Source organism: Panthera leo, chromosome E1 (genome assembly GCF_018350215.1).
Source record: "Panthera leo isolate Ple1 chromosome E1, P.leo_Ple1_pat1.1, whole genome shotgun sequence".
Taxonomy (NCBI): Eukaryota; Metazoa; Chordata; class Mammalia; order Carnivora; family Felidae; genus Panthera; species Panthera leo.
The window spans coordinates 59,123,946-59,144,033 of record NC_056692.1 but is presented as its reverse complement, the minus strand read 5'-3'; the positions used below and the strand labels follow the sequence as shown (position 1 = coordinate 59,144,033).

The 20,088-nt window shown below is 62.3% G+C and overlaps 1 protein-coding gene across 2 annotated transcripts; it reads left to right on the top strand.

The window, feature by feature from the left end:
• The first annotated feature begins 1,955 nt into the window (after window positions 1-1,955).
• Window positions 1,956-8,167, top strand: NPTX1 (neuronal pentraxin 1). 2 transcript variants are annotated; one of them, XM_042916520.1, is made up of 5 exons: window positions 1,956-2,457; window positions 2,782-2,986; window positions 5,176-5,420; window positions 6,604-6,783; window positions 7,450-8,167. In XM_042916520.1, the coding sequence occupies exons 1-5, from the start codon at window positions 1,990-1,992 to the stop codon at window positions 7,669-7,671; spliced, it is 1,320 nt and encodes a 439-aa protein (XP_042772454.1). In that variant the 5' UTR covers window positions 1,956-1,989; the 3' UTR covers window positions 7,672-8,167. The 2 variants fall into 2 exon arrangements, with proteins under 2 accessions (XP_042772454.1, XP_042772453.1); XM_042916519.1 differs by having other exon boundaries at window positions 2,779-2,986.
• The last annotated feature ends 11,921 nt before the right edge of the window (window positions 8,168-20,088 follow it).

The window sequence follows — 20,088 nt, the reverse complement described above, 5'->3', positions numbered from 1 at the left end:
GTCCACGCGGACTGCCCCGGGCCCCGCCAGGCCCTTCTCCCGCGCCCACTCGCTCGCTGCGAGGCGCCCTCCCTCCCGGCCCGGGACAGCCTCGCCCCCGGGGACCCCGCGCGGGGAGTTCCTCCCGAGCCGCCTTCCAGCCTGGGGAGATCCTCAGGCCCGCGGGGGCGCCGGGGGCTAGCCCCCTCCCGCGACCTGGGCGCCGGGGCCAGAAGCCCGCACAACCCCCGGGGCCGCGGGGCTCGGAGCGCAGGACCGCCGCGTGCGGCCCGCGGGGTCCCTCTGGCGCCGGGAAGCGGAGGCCGAAGGACGCGCGGGCTCCGGGAGGGTTCAGGGCTGAGGCTCTGAAAGAACGCAGGCGGTGGGGCGCCCGGGGCACGGGTGGGACGCGGCAGCCGAAAGGCACGGAGAAGACCGTGGTTCCTCAAAAAGGTCTCGAGAAAGCCGGCTGCTCCTCGTACCCGCGGGGCGGCGGCCCAGCGCCCGCACCCTGCAGCTGCCGGTGGGTCCCCGGGGGGGGGGGGGGTGACCTGCTGGGGACCGCCAGTGCAGCGCCCCGACTGGGGGCGGGGATGTGCGGAGCGTCAGCCGGGCCGCCTCCACCGCGGGTGTAGCCCGGGCGCGTGCCGTCACCTGGGGCCCGCCCTCGGGGTCCTGGCGCCTCAGTTTCCTCCTCCGCACAGTGGGGGCTCGGACCCCGGCGGCCTCCAGAGAGCGTTTGTCTCCGAGCGCCTCGGGCGCGCCAGGGGCTCGGGCTTGTCCGGGGCCCTGCACCCGGCGTCCGAACCCGGACGGGAAAACAGGTGCAGGTGGGGGGAGGGGCGAGGGAGGCGGCCCCGAGTAAAGTGCCGTCTCGTGGGGCTCCACTCCGGCGACCTCCCCGCCGATGCCCCCGGGACCCCTCCCTACCTGCCATCGGCCGAGAAACGGGTCGAGCTGGGGCTCACGGAGTCCCGAACGCCCAACACGCGCACGGACACACACGGACGCGCACACGGACACACACGGCCGTGCACGCGCGCCTCCGCGACGGGCGGGCGCCCCGGGAGCGCGGAAGGGTCCGCCCGCCCGGCCCCCCTCGGAAGCGCCGCGGGCCCGGCGCCTCCCCCGGGGCTGCAGGGAGCGTCCAGCCCCGGCGGCGCCTTCTGCCCGGAATCGGGCCGGCTCCGCTGGCAGGAAAGCCCCGATCCGCTAGGGCTCCATCCGGGGCGGGGGGGGGTGGGTGGGGAGGGGGGCTGTGCCGCCGTCCCCCAGGACAGCGTTGCCGGGTCCCCCAAACCCCGGACCTGTGGGAGGGCGCGGGAGCGCGGGTCCCCAGACCCAGGGTGTAGAGCGGCTTTCCAACCCCACACGGGCATCCCGGAAACCCCCTCTCTGGACTTAGGCGCTCCGCGAGGATCCGCTTCCCGGCGCTCCTCGCTCGGCACCGGGTGCAGACGGATTGAGTCCCTGGGGACCCGGCCCGAGCCGCCCCCCTCCCCGCCTCCCCCCAGGGTGTTCTGTGCCGCCAAGCGCGTTGAACCGAATCCTGTCTCCCGGGCCGGCCGTGGGCTCCCACCCGCCCGCAGCCCCGTCGGAAATTTGGGGACATCTTGCAGGTGGCCCATCCCATAGTCCCAGGCCGCGCCCCCCCCCCCCCCCCCCGCCCCGGCCCGGGGCTCTCCCAGCCTCCGCGGAAGCAGCACCCGCCGGGCGGGGGGAGGGGGCGGGGGAGGAGGCCGGGGGAGGCTCGGCCCCCACCCGCGCCCCGAAGACCCCCGCCGCGCCGCGGGCCGGGCCGCAGACAATTAAAGCGGGATTCCTCCCCCGCTGACGTCGGCAGCGCCGAGGCCCCTCCCGCGGCGGCATAAAAGGCGCGGGCTCCGCAGCGCGGGCGGCAGTGAGGGCCGGGCAGCGCGGCGGTGAGGACTGCGCGGCCCAGCAGCGCGGCGCCCAGAGCGCGGGCCGCCCGCCGAGCCCCGCCGAGCCGAGCCCCCAGCGCCCGCAGCCATGCCGGCCGGCCGCGCCGCGCGCACCTGTGCGCTGCTCGCCCTCTGCCTCCTGGGCGGCGCGGCCCAGGATTTCGGGCCGACGCGCTTCATCTGCACCTCGGTGCCCGTGGACGCCGACATGTGCGCCGCGTCCGTGGCCGCCGGCGGCGCCGAGGAGCTCCGGAGCAACGTGCTGCAGCTCCGCGAGACCGTGCTGCAGCAGAAGGAGACCATCCTGAGCCAGAAGGAGACCATCCGCGAGCTGACCACCAAGCTGGGCCGCTGCGAGAGCCAGAGCACGCTGGACGCGGGCACCGGCGAGGCCCGGGCCGGCGGCGGCGGCGGCGGCGGCGGCGGCGGCGGCCGCAAGCAGCCGGGCTCGGGCAAGAACACCATGGGCGACCTGTCCCGGACGCCAGCCGCCGAGACGCTCAGCCAACTCGGGCAAACTTTGCAGTCGCTCAAAACCCGCCTGGAGAACCTGGAGGTCTGCGCGCGCCGCGTTTCCCCCCCTCCCCCCCCCCCCCCCGCCCGGCTCGTGCGCCCCTCTGCCCTGCCCCACCCCCACTCCCGACCCGGCCCGACATCCACCCCCCCCCCCCACCGCCGGCCCCGCCTCGGCCGGGCGCCCGTGCCCCACCGGGGCTGCGCGGAGCCTGAGGGGCCCCGCAGACGGCGGCCACTCGCCCGAGCTCCCCGCCAGGCCGCCCCCGCATTCGCCCCGAGGGGACCTCGCCGCGGGCCTCCCGGCACGGTCCCCGCTCCACGCGTAACGATGTGGTTTCCCCGTGCCCTCGCACCCCCGCAGCAGTACAGCCGGCTCAATTCCTCCAGCCAGACCAACAGCCTCAAGGATCTGCTGCAGAGCAAGATCGATGACCTGGAGAGGCAGGTGCTGTCTCGGGTGAACACTCTGGAGGAGGGAAAGGGTGGCCCCAGGAACGACACGGAGGAGAGAGTCAAGATCGAGAGCGCCCTGACCTCCCTGCACCAGCGGATCAGCGAGCTGGAGAAAGGTGCCGGGGCTGGAGGTAGTGGGGGGGGGGGGGCGGTGGAGCGACCTGCTGCCTGCCAGGCTCCCTGGGCCATGGGGACCCTGCCTCAGGTCCTGGCCTCCTGCCTAGCTCAGCTCCAGGCTGAAAAGCCCAAAGCTTCTCAGCCTCTCCAGCCCCCTTCCCGCTTCCTGAGTCCCTGCTCTGGGTTTTGCGTTTCCAGCCCATGTTCCTGGTGGTGCCGGGGCCCCCTGGGCTGGGGACATATGGAGGCAACAGAAGCAGAGTGAGAAAGGGATTGGTTGGTGTCGGCAGCACCCCCATACACACACACACACACACACACACACACACACACACACACACACTGGGAGGATTTTTCCAAGTCTGATTTGTTTAATGTTCAGTAAGTTTGCGCGGTAGTTGTGGTGCTCCCAAGCCCTCCCTGGTAAGAAAGCCGGGCTCCAGCTGGTCCCCATCCCCGGTAGAGAGAGTGGGGTGTGGGCCGGGGAAGGGTCCCCTGGTTCCCAGCAGATTTGGGCCCTGAGTAGGTTTTCTCCCAGCTCATCGCCCCCCCCCCCCGTTCCACCCCGGTGTCCTATGGGGATCTCCGGGTCCCCCCCTTCCGGTGAGCCCCCTCCCCATGGTTTTATCTTCTGAGTAATCCAAGCCCTGGAATCTTGCAAGACCCAGTTGGTTCCTGGGTCACCAACTCTGGCCAGCCCCAGCTGCACCCCAGGGCTCACAGATGAGCTGGGCTCAGCCTTGAAGTCACAGAAATCAAACAAGGTTGTAAAAGGGGGGGGGGGGCGTTCCTGGGCTTGGAGCAGGTCCACGTGACCCTTCTTGGACCGCAAAATGTGCCGGATGGATTTAAACAGTGCCGTCTTAAGGCACGTTATGTAACTGAAAAACAGATCAGGGGAAGGAGGGACGGGGGAGGGAGGGGGAGGGAAGGAGGGGAGATTGGGGGGAATGAAAAACATCCCCTAGAGAAGCCAGGGGCTGGTTCTGCTTGAAGGTGGGGGGGGGGCGTGCAAGCCGGGGATGGTTGGGGGAGCACTGAGGGAGCCAGCTATGCTCTTCCCTGGTACCTGACTTGGAGGGGGGGTTGCTGGCCCAGCAGGATGCCTTCTAGAAATAATTCTTGGCCTGGGGGCCGGTTTAGTTCTGGACTGCCTGGCAGGCCCCGGAGCACACCCAGGAGCTGGCAGGTGTGTGTGTTCCTGGCTCTGAGCCTGGTGCCTGTGCCCACTGCTGGGTTGGAATGTTTTGCCTGGAGTCAGTCACACCATATCCAGGGCCACAGCTACAGCGTGTGTGTGTGGGTTGGGAGGGGGGCAGACAAGCATTCCCCGAGACATCACTGGCAGGCTGGGAGCCGGTGGCTGTTGTGGAAAGGGAGGCTATCAGGCCCGGAGCCTGAGTTTTCAGGAAACACACACAGGAAGCTCTCCCGGAGAATGAATGGCATAGTCCTCAAAGCAGTCGTTTTGGGGGGTGGGGGGGCTGACTCCCTGGTGCCCTGCCCTCTCCGCAGGACTCCGGGCAGAGTTGCCAGAAGAACCTTAGAAGGACTGCTTTCCCTCCTGTGGGGTGGGTGGGATTCTGGAAATAGCCAGACTTCTCAGGGCTGGTTGATTGGGTCCGATGAGTGGCCAGGGACTGCAGCATGTGCTGGCCTCAAGGGGAGTGTCCTGGGCACCAGGGGCCTGGCTGTCTCGGGCGGGAATCCAGGTGGGGATCCAAGAGGTGTGTTTGTGAACACCCACCAGCAGCCTGCATCCTGGAATCAGGGGGGCTGGCCGCAGGGGCTGCTCTGGGGGAGCTAGCCTCCTTCAGGCTGGAGGAGACCTCCCTCTGTGGCCACACATCAAGGGCCGGTTTACCAGGAGTGCACTGAGCCATGCCCACCGTGCAGCCCGCCGAGTCCCCCCTCACACCCCCATCCGGCTTCCCCAGAGGCAGGACGTGGGAGCCAGACCAGGGAGTGCGGAGATCTTAGGTCAGCTCTTTTGTTCTGGCCCCGTGCCCTCAGGCAAAGCACTTGCCCCCACCCCCCCACCCCCCCCCAGCATCTATAGAATGGAGACAGTCTAGTCTGCCCTCCTGAGCTCGGGTTGGGGGTGGAGGGGAGCACAGAATGATTTTCAGACCCGGAGGAGTGCTTTGAGGCGCAGACGGCTGAAGGGACTGCATCCTGTCCTTTCCAGGTCAGAAGGACAACCGTCCTGGAGACAAATTCCAGCTCACATTCCCACTGCGGACCAACTACATGTACGCCAAGGTGAAGAAGAGCCTGCCGGAGATGTATGCCTTCACGGTGTGCATGTGGCTTAAGTCCAGCGCCGCGCCCGGGGTGGGCACCCCCTTCTCCTACGCCGTGCCTGGCCAGGCCAACGAGCTGGTTCTCATTGAGTGGGGCAACAATCCCATGGAGATCCTCATCAACGACAAGGTAGAGCGACCCCGCCCCCTCCGGCCACCTGGGCTTATAGGAAGGCACGGTGAGGCCCCCAGGCCTGCCTGGCTGCTGGGGCAGGTCCCCGGGGCTGGGGGCGGGGGGGGGGAGTGGTGGGCATGAGAGACACAGCCACAGATGCAGCTGTGGTCCCAACAGAAGTGCCCACCGGGCAGGACTGAGGGAGGTGGAGGGTGAGGACAGGGGGAAACGGAGAGGGGCGCCCTGGCCCTACTCGGAAGAGGGTGAAGCCGGAACTTTCTCAGACCCAGGCTTCCCGGGGAAGGCAAGGGAAGATCCACAGGGCAGATCAGACCCTGGGTCCTCCTCCCCCAGCTGGCCTCATCAGGGCTGGCTTTGCTCCTGTGGGAAGGACCATAGATGTTCCGCGGTGAGTCAAGGTGCCCCAATCTGTCCTGCTCAAGCCCCCACCGCTGGGAGGAGGCCAGACGCACGCAGCGCCCTGGAGAGTCCCGCCTTTTCCCTCCAGGGAGCCGTCTCCCTCCTGGTCCTGTACAGCTGTGGAGTGAGCTGCCAGCTTTCCAACACCTCTGAGGCAGCATTGGCAGTAAATCTCTAAAACCCAGGCTGGGGATTGGAATCCAAGCCCCTGCTGTTGACGCCTTGACCAGAAAGGGTTGTTCCTCTCTGGGCGAGTTAAAGGGTGGGCAGGTTCCCTCGTCTGTTGCGTCTGCTGCGCCGTCTGTCCCCTGCGGAATGTGAGAGAGGGAGGGAAACCCCAGGCCGCAGGCTGGCCTGAGCTTTAAAGGCATGGTGCCATGCCCCTGGCGTCTGAGCCTCTGCAGAGGCTGCACGGGCAGGAGGGAGAGGCCCAGATGGCAGCAGTGAGCTGAGACCCCATCGGTGGGATGCTCCTTCCCGAGGGCTGGTTCTGTAGGACCAGCGAAGAGGGAGGAGGGCCAGGAGGGGTGAGGACACTGCGCACTCAGACCGGTCTTAGGAGCCCCTTGCCGCATCGTCACATTTCCTGTGTGACTCCAAGGCCCATGGAGGGATGGGGCTGACAGGCGCTAAGGCCCAGAGGGGCAGGGGCTGAGAGAGTTCAGTAACGGTGTTTACTGGCAACGACGAGAAGAGAAGCAGTTGAACTGGTAAGCAGTGACGATCAATCGATCGCCGGTCCCTGTACCCATGATGTTGTGTGTGGCGTCCTTCCCAGGTGGCCAAGCTGCCCTTTGTAATCAATGATGGCAAGTGGCATCACATCTGCGTCACCTGGACCACCCGGGACGGGGTCTGGGAAGCCTACCAGGACGGCACCCAGGGTGGCAATGGCGAGAACCTGGCACCCTATCACCCCATCAAGCCCCAGGGTGTGCTGGTGCTGGGCCAGGAGCAGGTACTGGCCTTGCGGAGGGGGTGCTGGCTGCAGGGGAAGGAGCCCCAGAAGCAGAGAAGGGAGGGGGGTGAGGAGGGAGGGAGTTGGAGAGGGGAGTGGCTCCCCCACCCCCAGAGGGAGCCAAGAGAAGCAGGTTAGGCAGCACTGGGCAGAGAGCGCGCTCTGGGTGGGCTCCTGGGGAAGTTCGGTGGGGCGGCCGCAGCTGCGTCTCTGGCACAGGAAAGCAAGCCTGCCCTTAGGGTTGCGGGATGCATTCCCTGGAAGTGATTGGTCTCCCCCTTGGGCACCCGCAGGGAAGGCACGGGGGAGGGTCCCAGGCCTTCCAGGCCTTCTGCTCCCGTGGGGCTCTGCAGGGAGAGCGGCAGCGGCCCCCGTGGTTGTGTGCGGCCCCGGCCGACCCCCCTCACTGGCCGAGGGGGAGGCAGAGTCCAGGCGCCCCCAGGAAAAGCTCTGCATCCCGAGCGGAGGTGGCCAGTAGTGTCCCTTTTCCCGGGCACCCCATGGGAGGGGGTCCAAGGTCTGGCTGGAGACCCAGAGACGGGACAGAATGGTGCGCGGGAGGCAGATGCAAGAGCCCCTAGTGGGGGAGACGCGGAGACGTGCCCCCTGGGGACGCCCCCCCTCCCCCCCCCCCGAGAGACCCTCACCGTCTGCTCTTCTCTGAAGGACACCCTGGGTGGTGGGTTTGATGCCACCCAGGCATTCGTGGGCGAGCTGGCCCATTTCAACATCTGGGACCGCAAGCTGACCCCCGGGGAGGTATATAACCTCGCCACCTGCAGCACCAAGGCCCTCTCCGGCAACGTCATCGCCTGGGCCGAGTCCCACATCGAGATCTACGGCGGGGCCACCAAGTGGACATTCGAAGCCTGTCGCCAGATCAACTGAGGCTCCTGGCGGCCGAGCCTCCCGCCCCTCGGGCCGAGCCGGCCCGCCCGCCTCCCCCCTGCTTGTGCGGTGGCGACCCGTCTTGTGTCTCCTTCTCTCCCTCTCCCCAGGAGCGACTCAGGCCCTCCCCCTCGCACGCGCTCGCACGCAGCCTGGTTTGTCCTTGTGCCCGGGAAGCAGGTCCGGCTGCCCCCCGCCCCCCCCGAGGAGCCCCGCTCCGGGCCTCAGGCCTGCTTGTGCTCCCGCGGGCGCGGTGTGGACGTAGGTGAGAGAGCGTGTGTGTCTACGGGTGTGTGTCTGTGGGGACGAGCGAGGTGTTCTGTGTGCTGCGGGGGGAATCTCACGACTGGCCGGAAGACTCTAGTAGCTGCCCGCGGGCCCCCGTGGGTGGCCCGTGTGGCTTCTTCAACACACGCGCTTGTCTTTGTTTGCAAACCTTTTCCGGGGGCGCAGTTCTCCACCCGTAAAATAAATGTCTTCTGGCGGTTTGTTTGTTCGGGGCTGGGGCCCTCCCCTCAGAGAATTTCTCTTTTGTCGTAGGAGTGGATTCTCTCTTGCTCTCCGGGGGTGGGCAGAGGTGGGGGGGTGGCCCCGGGAACCGGGCACCCCCCCCCCCACCCCCGGTGCCCGGCCAGCAAGCTTGCAATTGGCATCCGAGGGCAGCGGTGCTGGGCCTGGGAAGCTGCTTGGCTGGCTCTGGCCCAGGACAGCGCCTCAGCCCCCAGTCTGCCCGCCTCCTTGCACCCTCCGAGGCTGGGATCCGTCCCCCTCTTTTGGCTGCCGGCTGGTGCCCCTGAGAGAGGCGTGTCCCTCCCACGGTCCAGGAAGTCTTGGCTTCTGGCCGTGGGAGACCAGAGGCGTCTGTGGGTCAGTTCAACAGGGGACCTTTCAGACAGGCAAACCCACATCCCGATTGAGACCCAGCCCGTTAGGACCCCTGCCCCTGGAAGCTGACCAGTCGATGAGAAGGTCCCTCCTAATTTTGACAGCCATGTTCCTCCCCCCCCCCCCCCCCCCCAGGGCCAAGGGGAAACTGGCTCAGCGGGTCCTCCAAGGAGGCAGGGCCTCCAGAGGCCTCTCACGGGGAGCCAGACACAGACACGCCAGCCAGCGTTGGGGCCTGGAATCCAACCCCCCCCCCCAACCTTCTTTCCAGGGCTCAGGTCCTGGAGCAGCCCCCAGCGTGTCACCGGCTGGTGACACTGAGACATGACCAGCGTCCAGACCTTTAACTTTATTCTCCCCCGTGAAAAGCAACCATACACATTTCCTTCTAGTCCTTCGGAGGCGGGGAGAAAATGTGTGTGTGTGTGTGTGTGTGTGTGTGTGTGTGTGTGTGTGTGTGTGTTGAGAGAGAGAGAGAGAAGAAGCACACTAAGATCATACCCAAGGCGAGGTGAGCTCCCTGCTGGGTTCCATCTGGGGGTCACATGCCTTGAGGGCACCCTGGATTCTGTCACCAGGAGTCTAATTAGCAAAAGGCTGGCGAGTCTTTCTAGAAATTCTACCGCACTGCCTGGCTCATCCACAGCTGCAGACATTTCTTCCGGAGGCGCAGGTGTGCCTTCAGGGACACCTGTCTCCTTAAACGCAGGTCCGTGTTGCGTCGGGAACCGCGTGCGTCTGTGTGTGTCTGTGCTGGTGTCTCCGTGTTCGTGTCCCCGTGGTGTCGCCACAGCACCCGGTCGCCGTTCCGCAGCGCGTCGCTCTTGTTCGGAGGGTGCGGGCCAGGCGCCACGCCGCGTGTCGTGGCTCAACAGTGGCTTTCTCTGAGAAGCCTGCGCTTCGTCCCAGCCCGTCGGGCCGTGGCATCTCTGGATCTGCAGGGATCTTCTCCGTTTGCATGTTCCTTGGGGTGGCGTGTCCCTTGCTCCTTTAGTCTGATGTGTGTCCCCTGCCTGCATGGACTTCTGGTTCTGTGTCGTGTGCCCAGTGCCACCCATTGTTCTGTGACCATCCGTGTTAGCTACCGAAAACGGCCGGATAAACAAGCCACGGGTGTCGGGGGAGGTCAAGGGAGGGATCCGTTTCCCTCTCCCCGTCCCCACTCCCCAAACACACCAAGAAGTATTTTTTAACATGTAGGTTGACAAGGAGCCTAAACAGAGCCCATGGTTGGGACAGAGCAAGAGCTTGGAATCACCCCTCCAGACCAGATTGGCCCCACCCCTCACTTCAGCCACCTCGGAGCCGTTGCTTAGGCACAGGCCCAGAGGGTGCTGGGTGCTCTCCTGTCAGCACCTCCCACCAGCCCCTGCCGATCGGCCGGACCCCAGACCACCTTCTGCCCCCGCCGCGGGCGGGGTGGGAGCCGTCCGTTTAGGACCACAAGCCATCCTCTGCCCTAACTAGAGACGGGCAGAGCATACCCCTAGACGCTTATGCCTACGTCCCTCTGGCCTCCTGACCCCGTTCACCTTCCTCGCCCTCCTCCCCTGATGCACCCACGGTGCCAGGGACGGAGGCTGGCATCTGGCTCCCTCCCCGCCCCCAGCCGGAACTCGTGCCAAGCCCCTTGACTCCCTCACTGTGTTGACACTTGGCACTTTGCTGGCCCCGAGAAAGGTCGATTGACAGGCACAAACGTATCCCACGTGGTTTTCATGTACTCCTTAATCTGATCGACGCTCCCTCTTGCACTGAATAACCCACACCTATCTCAGGTAAGCCATTTTATAAAATAGGAAGAAACCCAGCACTGCGGAGGCAGTGTCTGCTCTTCTGAGCTGGTGTCCCACAGAACCCCGGGCGTCCGGGGCCGGGGAGCCGCCGCCAGGGGCGCCCCGGGCCCTCGGGGCTTAGATCCCACTTGAATCGTAAGCCTTCCTGCTTTTGATAACACAGTATTATTTCTCTTACTGTAGAAGAAAAAGTTTATTACCAAACGAGTATTTTTATGAAAGAAAAGGACAAACCTATAAATTAACTCAACCTATATCTCCCTTGAAAACACTTTCAGGCTCCGCCAAAACGTAGGACTGAAAGCGTGTATTTTGGAAGAAAGAGATACATTTTGTATGCTTTCTTTTCCTTTTGTAGACTCCCAGTTTATTTTCTAAGACTGCAAAGATCACTTTGTCACCAGCCCTGGGACCTGAGACCAAGGGGGTGTCTTGGGGGCAGTGAAGGGGAGGGGAGAGGCTGCCGGGAGGCTCCAGACAGGGGCCACCTGTGCTCAAAGGCGTGTCGGGGGGACCGGGATGGAAATTGGCCGTTTACGGCGGACGCTTTGCCGTGGAGCTGACTTGTTGACGCGAGGACCCGTCCCACTCGGGGTGGAGGCAGCTAGGGCCACGGACGTTAACGCAAAGAGGACAGTATCCTTCGTGATCTCATGGCAACCAAAACAACGTGGCTGACACAGCCATGGTTTCATCTCTTAAAACACAGTGTGTAAATTTAGTCACAACCAACGTTGGGAAGTGTATCCCATCCATGCACAGTGGACTTAAGTGCAACTTGTTAAAAGGGAACAAGTCATTGAGGAGGAAAAAAAAAAAAGCCCAATAGAGTCCCAATTTTGTCTTACTTGCCAAAAAAAAAAAAAAAAAAAAAAAAATCCAAAAAGCAAACCCCCCTACAGTTGATGTTGTTATAATGTACATACTGTATAATATGAAAGAAAATCGATGTACCTTAATTTTTCATTATTTGCTAACCAAAGCTGTACATTTTTCATATGATCTGCAGCCTTTTGGGTATCAAATGGGTCAAAACCATGGGACCTGCCACCTGCCATCAGCAATTCTGGAAATGCACTATTTCTACTGGTATTGCTTTTTTTTTTTTCTTTTTTTCATTTTCTTGCTGAAACGACATGAATTGTTGAGTTTATTTTTACACAGTAAAGAGTGAAGAAAGACTGTGGTCTCCTTGGGGTGTCTCTTTTCTCAAGCCTGCGTATGCCATCTCGACCTGCCCCAGGGGGCCTCCCAGGGACCCCTCTCCCTCAGGAACATGCAGGCACAGCCCGGGGGTGGAGAGGGAGCCGCCCCGGTTCATAGGTGCGAGAGAGGGAAGCGGTGTCCCCGCGTGGCGAGGCCCGCCCTGGGCTCGGGGTGCAGAGGAACCCCCCGTTCCGCCCCTCACCCCTGCGCCGCCGCTCTGTGCCCCGCGGACGCACTACCCCACGGCACAGCCGGGCCAGGTTCCAGACGGCCTGCACTCGTTCTTCCCAAACAGCCCTGCTCTGTTCTCCTTTGCCACATCACCGCTGACTGGATCTCGGCCAACGTCTGGCTACCTCCCCTTTTCTGGGGTTCTGGGGCCCCTTCCCTGCACTCAAGTGGAGAGCATCCTCAGGGTCACGTTAACGGGGAGTGGGTGATGCGGGAACCCCGGGCACTGGGAAGAACTTTCTTCCCCGCCCCTCGCGAACCAGGCTAGACTGTGGACGGACAGAGAGCTTGTGAGCTTTCCGAGGGACAAAGCGACCGGGAACCAAAATAGTCCACTTGGCTGATCGGTCTCCCCAAACCCCCAGAGCGCGCGCCCGCACACACACACACACACACACACACACACACACACACGGGGGCCTAGCAGAAGGAGTGAGTCCCACTGGCTTCTTGCTGTCAGGGCTGAGTGCGCCTTGGCCGCAGACCTCCTGCCCAGTGCAGTGGTGTTTCTCTGTTCGGGACTCGGGCCGGGGCTTGGGGCGCGTGAGCCTGCTGCCTGGTGGCACAGGAGGAGGGTGGTGTCCGCCCGCAGGCTTCACGCGTGGCCCCTGTGGCCGGGCCCCGGGTTGTGCCCAATCCCGGCCACCGCGTCCTTGCCTGGTTACAGCTGCCATAACGTCACTCTCCCGTTTCTCGTTTCCATGAAGAGCTCATCCCAAACCTCGGGTGTTTTAACTCTCATTAGAAACAAATTACTTTCCACATGCCTCGCGCCTGGTCCTGGCACACCCCTGAATGACGCCGGGAGGCCTTAGAGCCGAGGACAGCCACTCAGGGGGAAGGGGCCAGGCTCGCAGCCCAGCCGGCTGATGTGGGAGTCTGAGCATGGGACACAGGATTAGAGTTCAAAGCCAGAGTGTGCCTTGGAAGTCAGTGATTCCAACAGCCCCTCGGATGCCGGAACCGGTTCTCGGCTTGCACACCTCTAGTGACGGGGAGCTCACTGCCCCGCTTTCAGACGGCTCCGTCAGGGGGTTTGTTCCCTATTTGTTACCTTCCTTGTGCCTTGTGCTCAGGTCCCTACCCTGGCCTGTCCCCCCACGTGAAGACACGTGCGCCCGGAGTCTTCGCCACCCCATCTCCTCAGCCACCAAACCACACTGTGCAAGGGGCTCCCTGTGTGATTTGCAGCCCTGTCTAACTCTGCCCTTGAGGAGGGAGAAATGCCGTGCCCAAGGCCTGGAAGATGTCTGGGCCGGGAAAGCCTCAGGGACCAACTAGTTCAACCCCTCCACTCTTTGGGTGAAGAGATCGCGGCCCGGAGAGGCCGTGTTCAAAGCCACACAGCTCGCGTGTGCGGGCGACTCGGAACCCAGGAACTCAGGATTCCTCCCCCCAGGCCCTTCCCATGGACCCTTCCCTCCCAGGGCACTAAATACCCACGAGGAGCTGGGAAATGCGGCCCAGGCTGGGGGTGGTCCTCCGGAGGTTGGGCTGCGGATGGACGTGTGGGCTGCAGCCCTGGGGTCCAATGGCCCCAAGGGAATGTGGCCTGTGCGTAGCATATTGGCCGCGAGGCAGTTGTCAGCCCCGGGGCAGCTCCCGAGAGCTGCTCCCCGCAGCCGTCCCCACCAGCACCCAGGACCCCAGAGGCTCAGCCCTCCTGTCTCTCCTGCATGGGTGACCTGCTCCGACGCTTGTCAAACTCCCTCCCTTGACGCCCCCTCAAGGGGCAGCAGAGAAGCGTGGACCACCCCCTGGAGGGTCTGGGGCGGGGCTCAACGCGCAGAGCGTTAAACTGCATCCTTCTCCACATTAGATCCCGCCCCGTCCCCTGTCCCGTCCTCGCTCTGGCAAGCTGGCGGGCATAGCCCCCGGCACAGAAAGACAGGGTAGGGCCAGACGGTCTCTGCAGTCCCTTTGGGCTCTCCCTGGGGCCGAAGGACCTGTCTCCCCAGTGCACGGGTACCAGTGCAGTCCCTCGGCCCCAACCCCCTGCTCACACAGGACCTCTGCCCCCTCCCCCGCCACTTTCTTGTGTCCCCTGCCTCGCCTGTGTCCCACAGCCATGGGACCTGCCCTCACCAGACCTTCCCACAATGTTGGCTGTCCCCTCAGGGTCCCTGTTGTCCTTCCTCAAACCCTCAGGCCAGGCCCCTGCCCTCTCGACCACACGTGAGTTCACATCTCTGATCATCGGTAGTGGACCCAGGTCATACTCTCTCCCCAGAAGTTTCTCAGCCACCAAATAGATCAGGGTGCACGTAACTCCTCAGGGCGGGGACCGCACGTCGGAGGTCCGGAGCGCAGAGCCCCTTGCTGTGACCCAGTCCCACACCCTGCACGAGCTAGACTCCCATCCCGGGCAACGTGGAATCCTGCGGTCTCTCCTCCAGGCCGGGCGCAGGGCACAGGGAGGCAGAGAGCCATGAACAAGTCCTTAGAAACACATTCGTTTATTCACGAAGGACATACTTCCTGAGCACCTACCGTGAGCAGGCACCTGGGCCAGGTGCCTAGCTGGTGGTCTGCGGGCCGAGGAGGGCACGTCTCTGGAGGGTTCCTGGCCGGCTCCCATGGCGGGGGAGGGCAGGGAGGGTTGGTGTGAGTGCTCAGGCTTCCATGCCTGTAAGACATTGCCAAGGAAGCCGTCTGTCCCCTGTTTGATTTCTGTGCTTCTCAATTCAGGCCAAGGTGGGGGGCCATCTGCTGAAGTGGGCACAGATGAAACATTTTCGCTGTGCAGAAAATTGGCTTCTGAGGGGAGGCTGTGTGCTCAGCACAGAAGCAGCCTGCAGACTTGTGCCAGAGGCGCTGGGCAGGGCTCGGCTGCAGGGAGAGAGGGATCCGAGTGGGTTTGGGCTGCGGGAACGCCCCTGCAGCGCCCCTCCCCACCCCTGCTGCGCTCTGGCCCAGACTGACCAGGGGCACCAAGTCACTTCTTAAAACATAAGGGCCGTTGGGGGCACCTGGGTGGCTCAGTCGGCCGAGTACTTAACTCTTGATTTTGGCTCAGGTAATGATCTATCTGACGGTTCGTGGGTTTGAGTCCCACGTCGGGCTCTGTGCTGACAGCACGGAGCCTGTTTGGGATTCTCCCTCTCTTCCTCTCTCTCTCTGCCCCTCCCCTGCTCTCTCTCTTTCTCTTTCAAAAAATAAACTAAAAATATATATATATAATAATAAATTAAAAATAAATTAAAAATAAAAATAAACACCACAGGGGCACCTGGGGGGCTCAGTCGGTCGAGCACCTGACTCTTGATTTCAGCTCAGGTCATGATCTCACGGTTCGTGGATTCGAGCCCCACGTCGGGCTCTTCGCTCACAGTGCGGGAGCCTGCTTGGGATTCTCTCTCTCCCTCTCTCTCTGCCCCTCCCCCACTCACACGCACACTCTATCAAAACAGATAAACATTAAAAAACGTTTTTAAAATTGCGGTAAATACATATAACGTAAACTTTAATGTCATTGGAGTGTGCAATTCACTGGCTTTAATTATATTCACAATGTTGTGCGATCACTGCCACTAGTCCTAAAACATCCTCCCAAACAGAAACTCTGTCCCCATTTTTTAAATGTCTACTAATTTTTTGAGAGGGGGGGTGGGGAGACAGAGAGAGCATGAGCAGGGGAGGGGCAGAGACAGAGGGAGACACAGAATCCCAAGCAGGCTCCAGGCTCTGAGCTGTCAGCACAGAGCCCAACGCGGGGCTTGAACTCACGAACTTCGAGATCGTGACCAGAGCTGAACTCAGATGCTTAACCGGCTGAGCCCCCCAGGTGCAAAACTCTGTCCCCATGAAACATTAACGCCCCCACCCCACCCTCCCCCAGCCACGGGTACCCTCTAACCCACCGTCCATCCCTGTGAATTTGCCTGCGCGAGACTCCTCACGTAAGGGGATCAGACAACATTTGTCCTGTTGTGACGGGCTGGCTTTGCTGAACATCGTGTCCTCAGGTTCATCCATGGGGTACCAGGTGTCAGGGTTTCCCTCCTTCCCCTTCCTTTTTCACGGCCGAATAACATTCCACTGTGTGGATGGACCACATCGTGCCCCTCCCTTCACCCACTAACGGACACGTGAGTTGTTTCCACCTTTCGGCCGTCGTGACCAGTGCGGCTAAGAACACGGCACACGGGTGTCTGTTCTGGTCCTTGCTCTCAGTCACTCGGGGTGCACCCCCAGGAATGGAATCACATGGTGATCCTATGTTTAGCTGTTTGACGAACTGCCAAACTCCTTTCTGTAGCGGCTGCACCGTTTTACGCTCCTCCCGGCAACATACTAGGGCTCTGGTCTCTCTACCAACGTTTGTTATTTCTGGGTTTTCTTCTTTCTTTCTCTAGTAGCCATCCTAATAGGTGCAAAATTGTGATTCCGATTTGCGTTTCAGAATGATTCGTGAGGTGTGATGTCGCACAGTATGGGGAGATGGTGAGTTTCTTGGGCTCATCGGCCATTTGAATATCCTCTTTTGAGAAATGCCCATCCAAACCCTTTGGCCGTTTTTAAATCAGGTGCTTGGGTTTTTTGTTGTTGCGTTCTGGCTGCTCTTTACATGTTCTGGATATGAATCCGTCACAGACACACGACTTGTGGATATTTTCGCCTGGCCTGTGCTCTGTCCTTTTGCTCTCTCAGCCATGCCCTTGGAGGCACAGAAGTTTGTCACGTGGATGAAATCCAACCTATGTATTCTTTCTTTTACTGCCTGTGCTTTTGCTGGCATAGCCAAGAGATCGTTTGCTTGGCTAAACCCTACTCGTCCCTGACCCTCCCCCTCCCTGTATGAGTGAGTCCTCTGAGCTACGGGGTCTCCCGCCGCTGGGACCCCTGAGTGATACCAGCCACACCCGGGGGTGGGGGGCTGCGCGGCTGTGTGACCCCCCCCCCCCCCCCCAGAACCCAGCGGGCAGACTCCCGGTCTGTGTCCTTCCTCACAGAAGCCCCTTCTGGCTCGAACATGCCTGGCTCTGGGCTTTGCTCTTCAGAATTGTGGTTCTCTAAGAATCACAGAATGTTAGCACAGATGTAGAAAGAAGAAAAAAACAGAAATGCTCTTTGAAATCGGAGCTGAGTGCTTTCACATTCTAGGGGAGCAGCAGAAGTCCTAGGCAGGCTCCGCTCCAGTTAGGAAGACACCCCCGTGGCTTTTGTGGATGTGAAAGGCGTGCCCTGCTCTGTGCCCACCCTCTCCCCTGCCTCCGGGGGTCTAGGCAGGAGGGAAGGGGTGAAGGAAAGGGAGTGGGAGGCTGTGGTTTTCTCAGGCATCCCGGGGTGGGGGAGGAGGTAAGAGGTGAGAGCTTGAGGAAGGGACGGAACAGGTGACGGGGTCCAGAAGGGCAGGGAGCGCCATCTCAGGCCAGGGCGCGGGGCAGGGGTGGGCGCCCAGCCGCCAGGAAATGCCCTGTGTTGTCACCTGTAGCGTGCTGCTGGCCAGTCTCAAATGGCACCACCTAGAACGACCCGCGTGAAGGATGCTGGGCACAGATGAAGGAGTTGGGGGCTGTCTGGTGCGGACCACCCGTGAGCTCACGGCAGAAGCAGGAAACGCAAAGGGAGGTAACCGGGAGAAATGTGGGGTCCCCCATGGGACACGGGGTTTTCCACCATTTATGGATGGGGCTGTGCCCTGCTGAGCAACGTTCCCCCAAATTCACGTCCACCCAGAACCTGTATGAACTTATTTGGAAATGGAGACTTTGTAGATGCTCAGTAGAGTGGCTCTGACCCAGTGAACGGTGTCCTAACAAGAAGGGGGACGTCCGGTCAAAGACACAGACACGTGGGGAGCCCAAGTGAAGAAGAGGTGGAGACGGGACTGGTGCGTCCACAAGTCACAGGTGCCAGGGGACAGCTGGCAGGTCCAGACGCTGATGGAAGGACTCGGAACATTCTGTCTCCCAGAGGAACCAATCCCGCCGACATTTGATTTCAGACTTCCGGTCTCCGGAACCGTCCGAGAGTACATTTATATTGTGTCGAGCCCCGGGGTCTGTGGGGTCTGGCCACGGCAGCCCAAGGAAGGAATAAAGGGGCTGAGCTTGCATTTTAGAAGCAAAAAAAGGAGAGGGCCCTGAGGCTGGAGGCCTGGGAACACCAGACGGCTGACCCTGGCTGGCCGCGAAGGCCCTGCCTCCCATCAGGGGCCGGGTCCTCCTTCGAAATGGAGCCAGACCCCCTGTGGAAAGAGCAAAGGGCCGGCTCTGACTCCAGCTTCTCTGCTCTTTAGGGCTCAGGGGTCACCAGGCTCTGGCCCCTTGGCCTCTCTGGGAGGGCGGGGGAAGCGGAGGCCGAAGAAACTGGCCGAACCCCCCTCCCCCTGCCACCCTGCACGTATTCTGCCTGCCCGCCTGCAGCCAGCTCTCGTCTCTACAGCCGCAGCACAGACAGAGGCCCCGAGTGGGCTCACCCACACCAGAAAACGCCCGGAGGGTCTGGAGGACGAGAGCTACACCCACGAACCATCCCTGCCCTCCAGCACTGTGATGCACTGGTGTGTGACCGGACCCCGTGGGCTGTGGGATGTGCTGGTGGCCTTGGGAGCGGTGCACGGGCCGAGCTGGGGCCTGATGGCAGGAGGAGGAGTGCAGGAGGAAAGGGCAGCACCAGGGCCAGGTCTCCAGCGCCCTGGAGGGCGGCACCAGGCGGAGAGAGCGAGCGGCCGCTCGGAAGGGCCCGAGGGGCAGCCAGTGCAGCCACGGAGGGGACTGGCGTGGGGCGGGCCAGTGGGAGGTCAGGCCACTGGGGGTCTCGGGAGGGGGAGCGGCGGCCTTGGCGTGCCAGCTGCTGGCCCGCTGACAATTTCAGGGTAAATATCGTCACCGGACACCAACATGGACCAAGAGAGGGACAGATCAAGACCAAGGCCAGGCCTCCCTGCAGTCACATCCGAGGCCAACAGAGCGCGCACACTGTCCAGACTCAGGGATGAGCCACGTGTCCCTTTTCTCGCTGATTTGAGTTTACCAATTTCAGCCTCAGCTTTGCTCTGTTTTCCTGCCTTCTGGATAAAATTATTAAGATACCAGTAGTGGAATCGCCTGCTTCCTTGACCCTGCCCTCAAGGCAGCCCCAGCGCCGGGCAGTCATAAATCCTTGATACATCCCCCCCACGCGCGGGGACACGGCCCTCGGCCCCCAAGCTGTGCCCTCTCCCTGGCTTCTTTCCACGGCAGGTAGCTTCCTGGGGGTCCGTGGACGGAAGGTGACTGACACCCCATACTCCATGGAAAGAACTCGGGTTTTACTTCGAATGACATGGGAAGCCACCAGATGGCTTTAAGCAGAGAAGTAGTGAGTTTTGGAAGAAATGTTCTGGGAGACAAGTCAGGACACTCTGGGAGCACAAGTGATGGCTGCTGGGGTGGGGGCAGGGCCCGGAGGGAGCAGGGACAACAATGTGCAGGTGGCCTCTGTGTCACAGAGGGACTCCCCGGGGCTCCTGAAATCGGTGTGCGGAGGACAGGGCTGTTTGCACCACGACCGCGGGCAGCCGGGAGACCAAGCATCCTGCCGAGGGGGCCCAGGTGCCTGCCAGTGCTGCCACCAGGCCCTGAGCAGGGAGGCCACCACGCTCAAGACACCTTTAAGGCAGACTCTGTGGAAACAGCACCACCAGCCCAGACCCGCAGGCACCTAGACGCGTGAGGTTATGCCCTGTTCTGCACAGACGTCTGACGGGGTGGCAGCCTGACAGTCTGTCCAGATGAATGGCGAGGTCATTCCCATTACCCTGGGGGACGGGGTCGGGGGGACTGCGTGCGCTCAGAGGGCTGAGGGGCCAGGCTTACGGATCGCCCGCCACCCCTGTCCCGGGCTCAGAAGGGATCCCCCCTCTCCCCTCCCCTGCCCGAGTGCATGGACACATTGCTTCCAACTCGTGCCCAGGATGGTGGGCTAGCTAGGGGCTCCTTCCAGGGTGCCAGACTACAACATGTCCCCTTGTCCTGCTAGGGTGAGACCATGTGGTGTGTGTGTATATGGGGTGGGGGGGCTCTCCTTTGGTTATCGGTCTTATAGCGTGGTCCCTAAGGAGGGCAGAGGTAAAGGGTTGGCCCTGGGCCTCTGGCCGCCTCCCTGTCTGACCCGCTTTCCTGCTTCTCCCAGGACGCTCCCATGCCTGGAGGGAGCCCGCTGGGTCAAATTCCCCTCCCTCACGGGACTGGTGGGTTCCTCAAGCCTCATCCTGATCCTGTCCCCCACCCCTGCACCCCTGGCCTAAAGGAGAAGGTCAAAAGAACTTGGGGCCATAGAAAGGAGCTTGGAGCATGGACTCCCTACACCCCCC

Coding starts and splice junctions, on each gene's coding strand:
- NPTX1 (XM_042916519.1), top strand. CDS start 1,990: ATGCCGGCCGGCCGCGCCGCGCGCACCTGTGCGCTGCTCGCCCTCTGC. Junction 2,458..2,778: donor CCCGCCTGGAGAACCTGGAG/GTCTGCGCGCGC, acceptor GCACCCCCGCAG/CAGTACAGCCGGCTCAATTC. Junction 5,421..6,603: donor AGATCCTCATCAACGACAAG/GTAGAGCGACCC, acceptor CGTCCTTCCCAG/GTGGCCAAGCTGCCCTTTGT.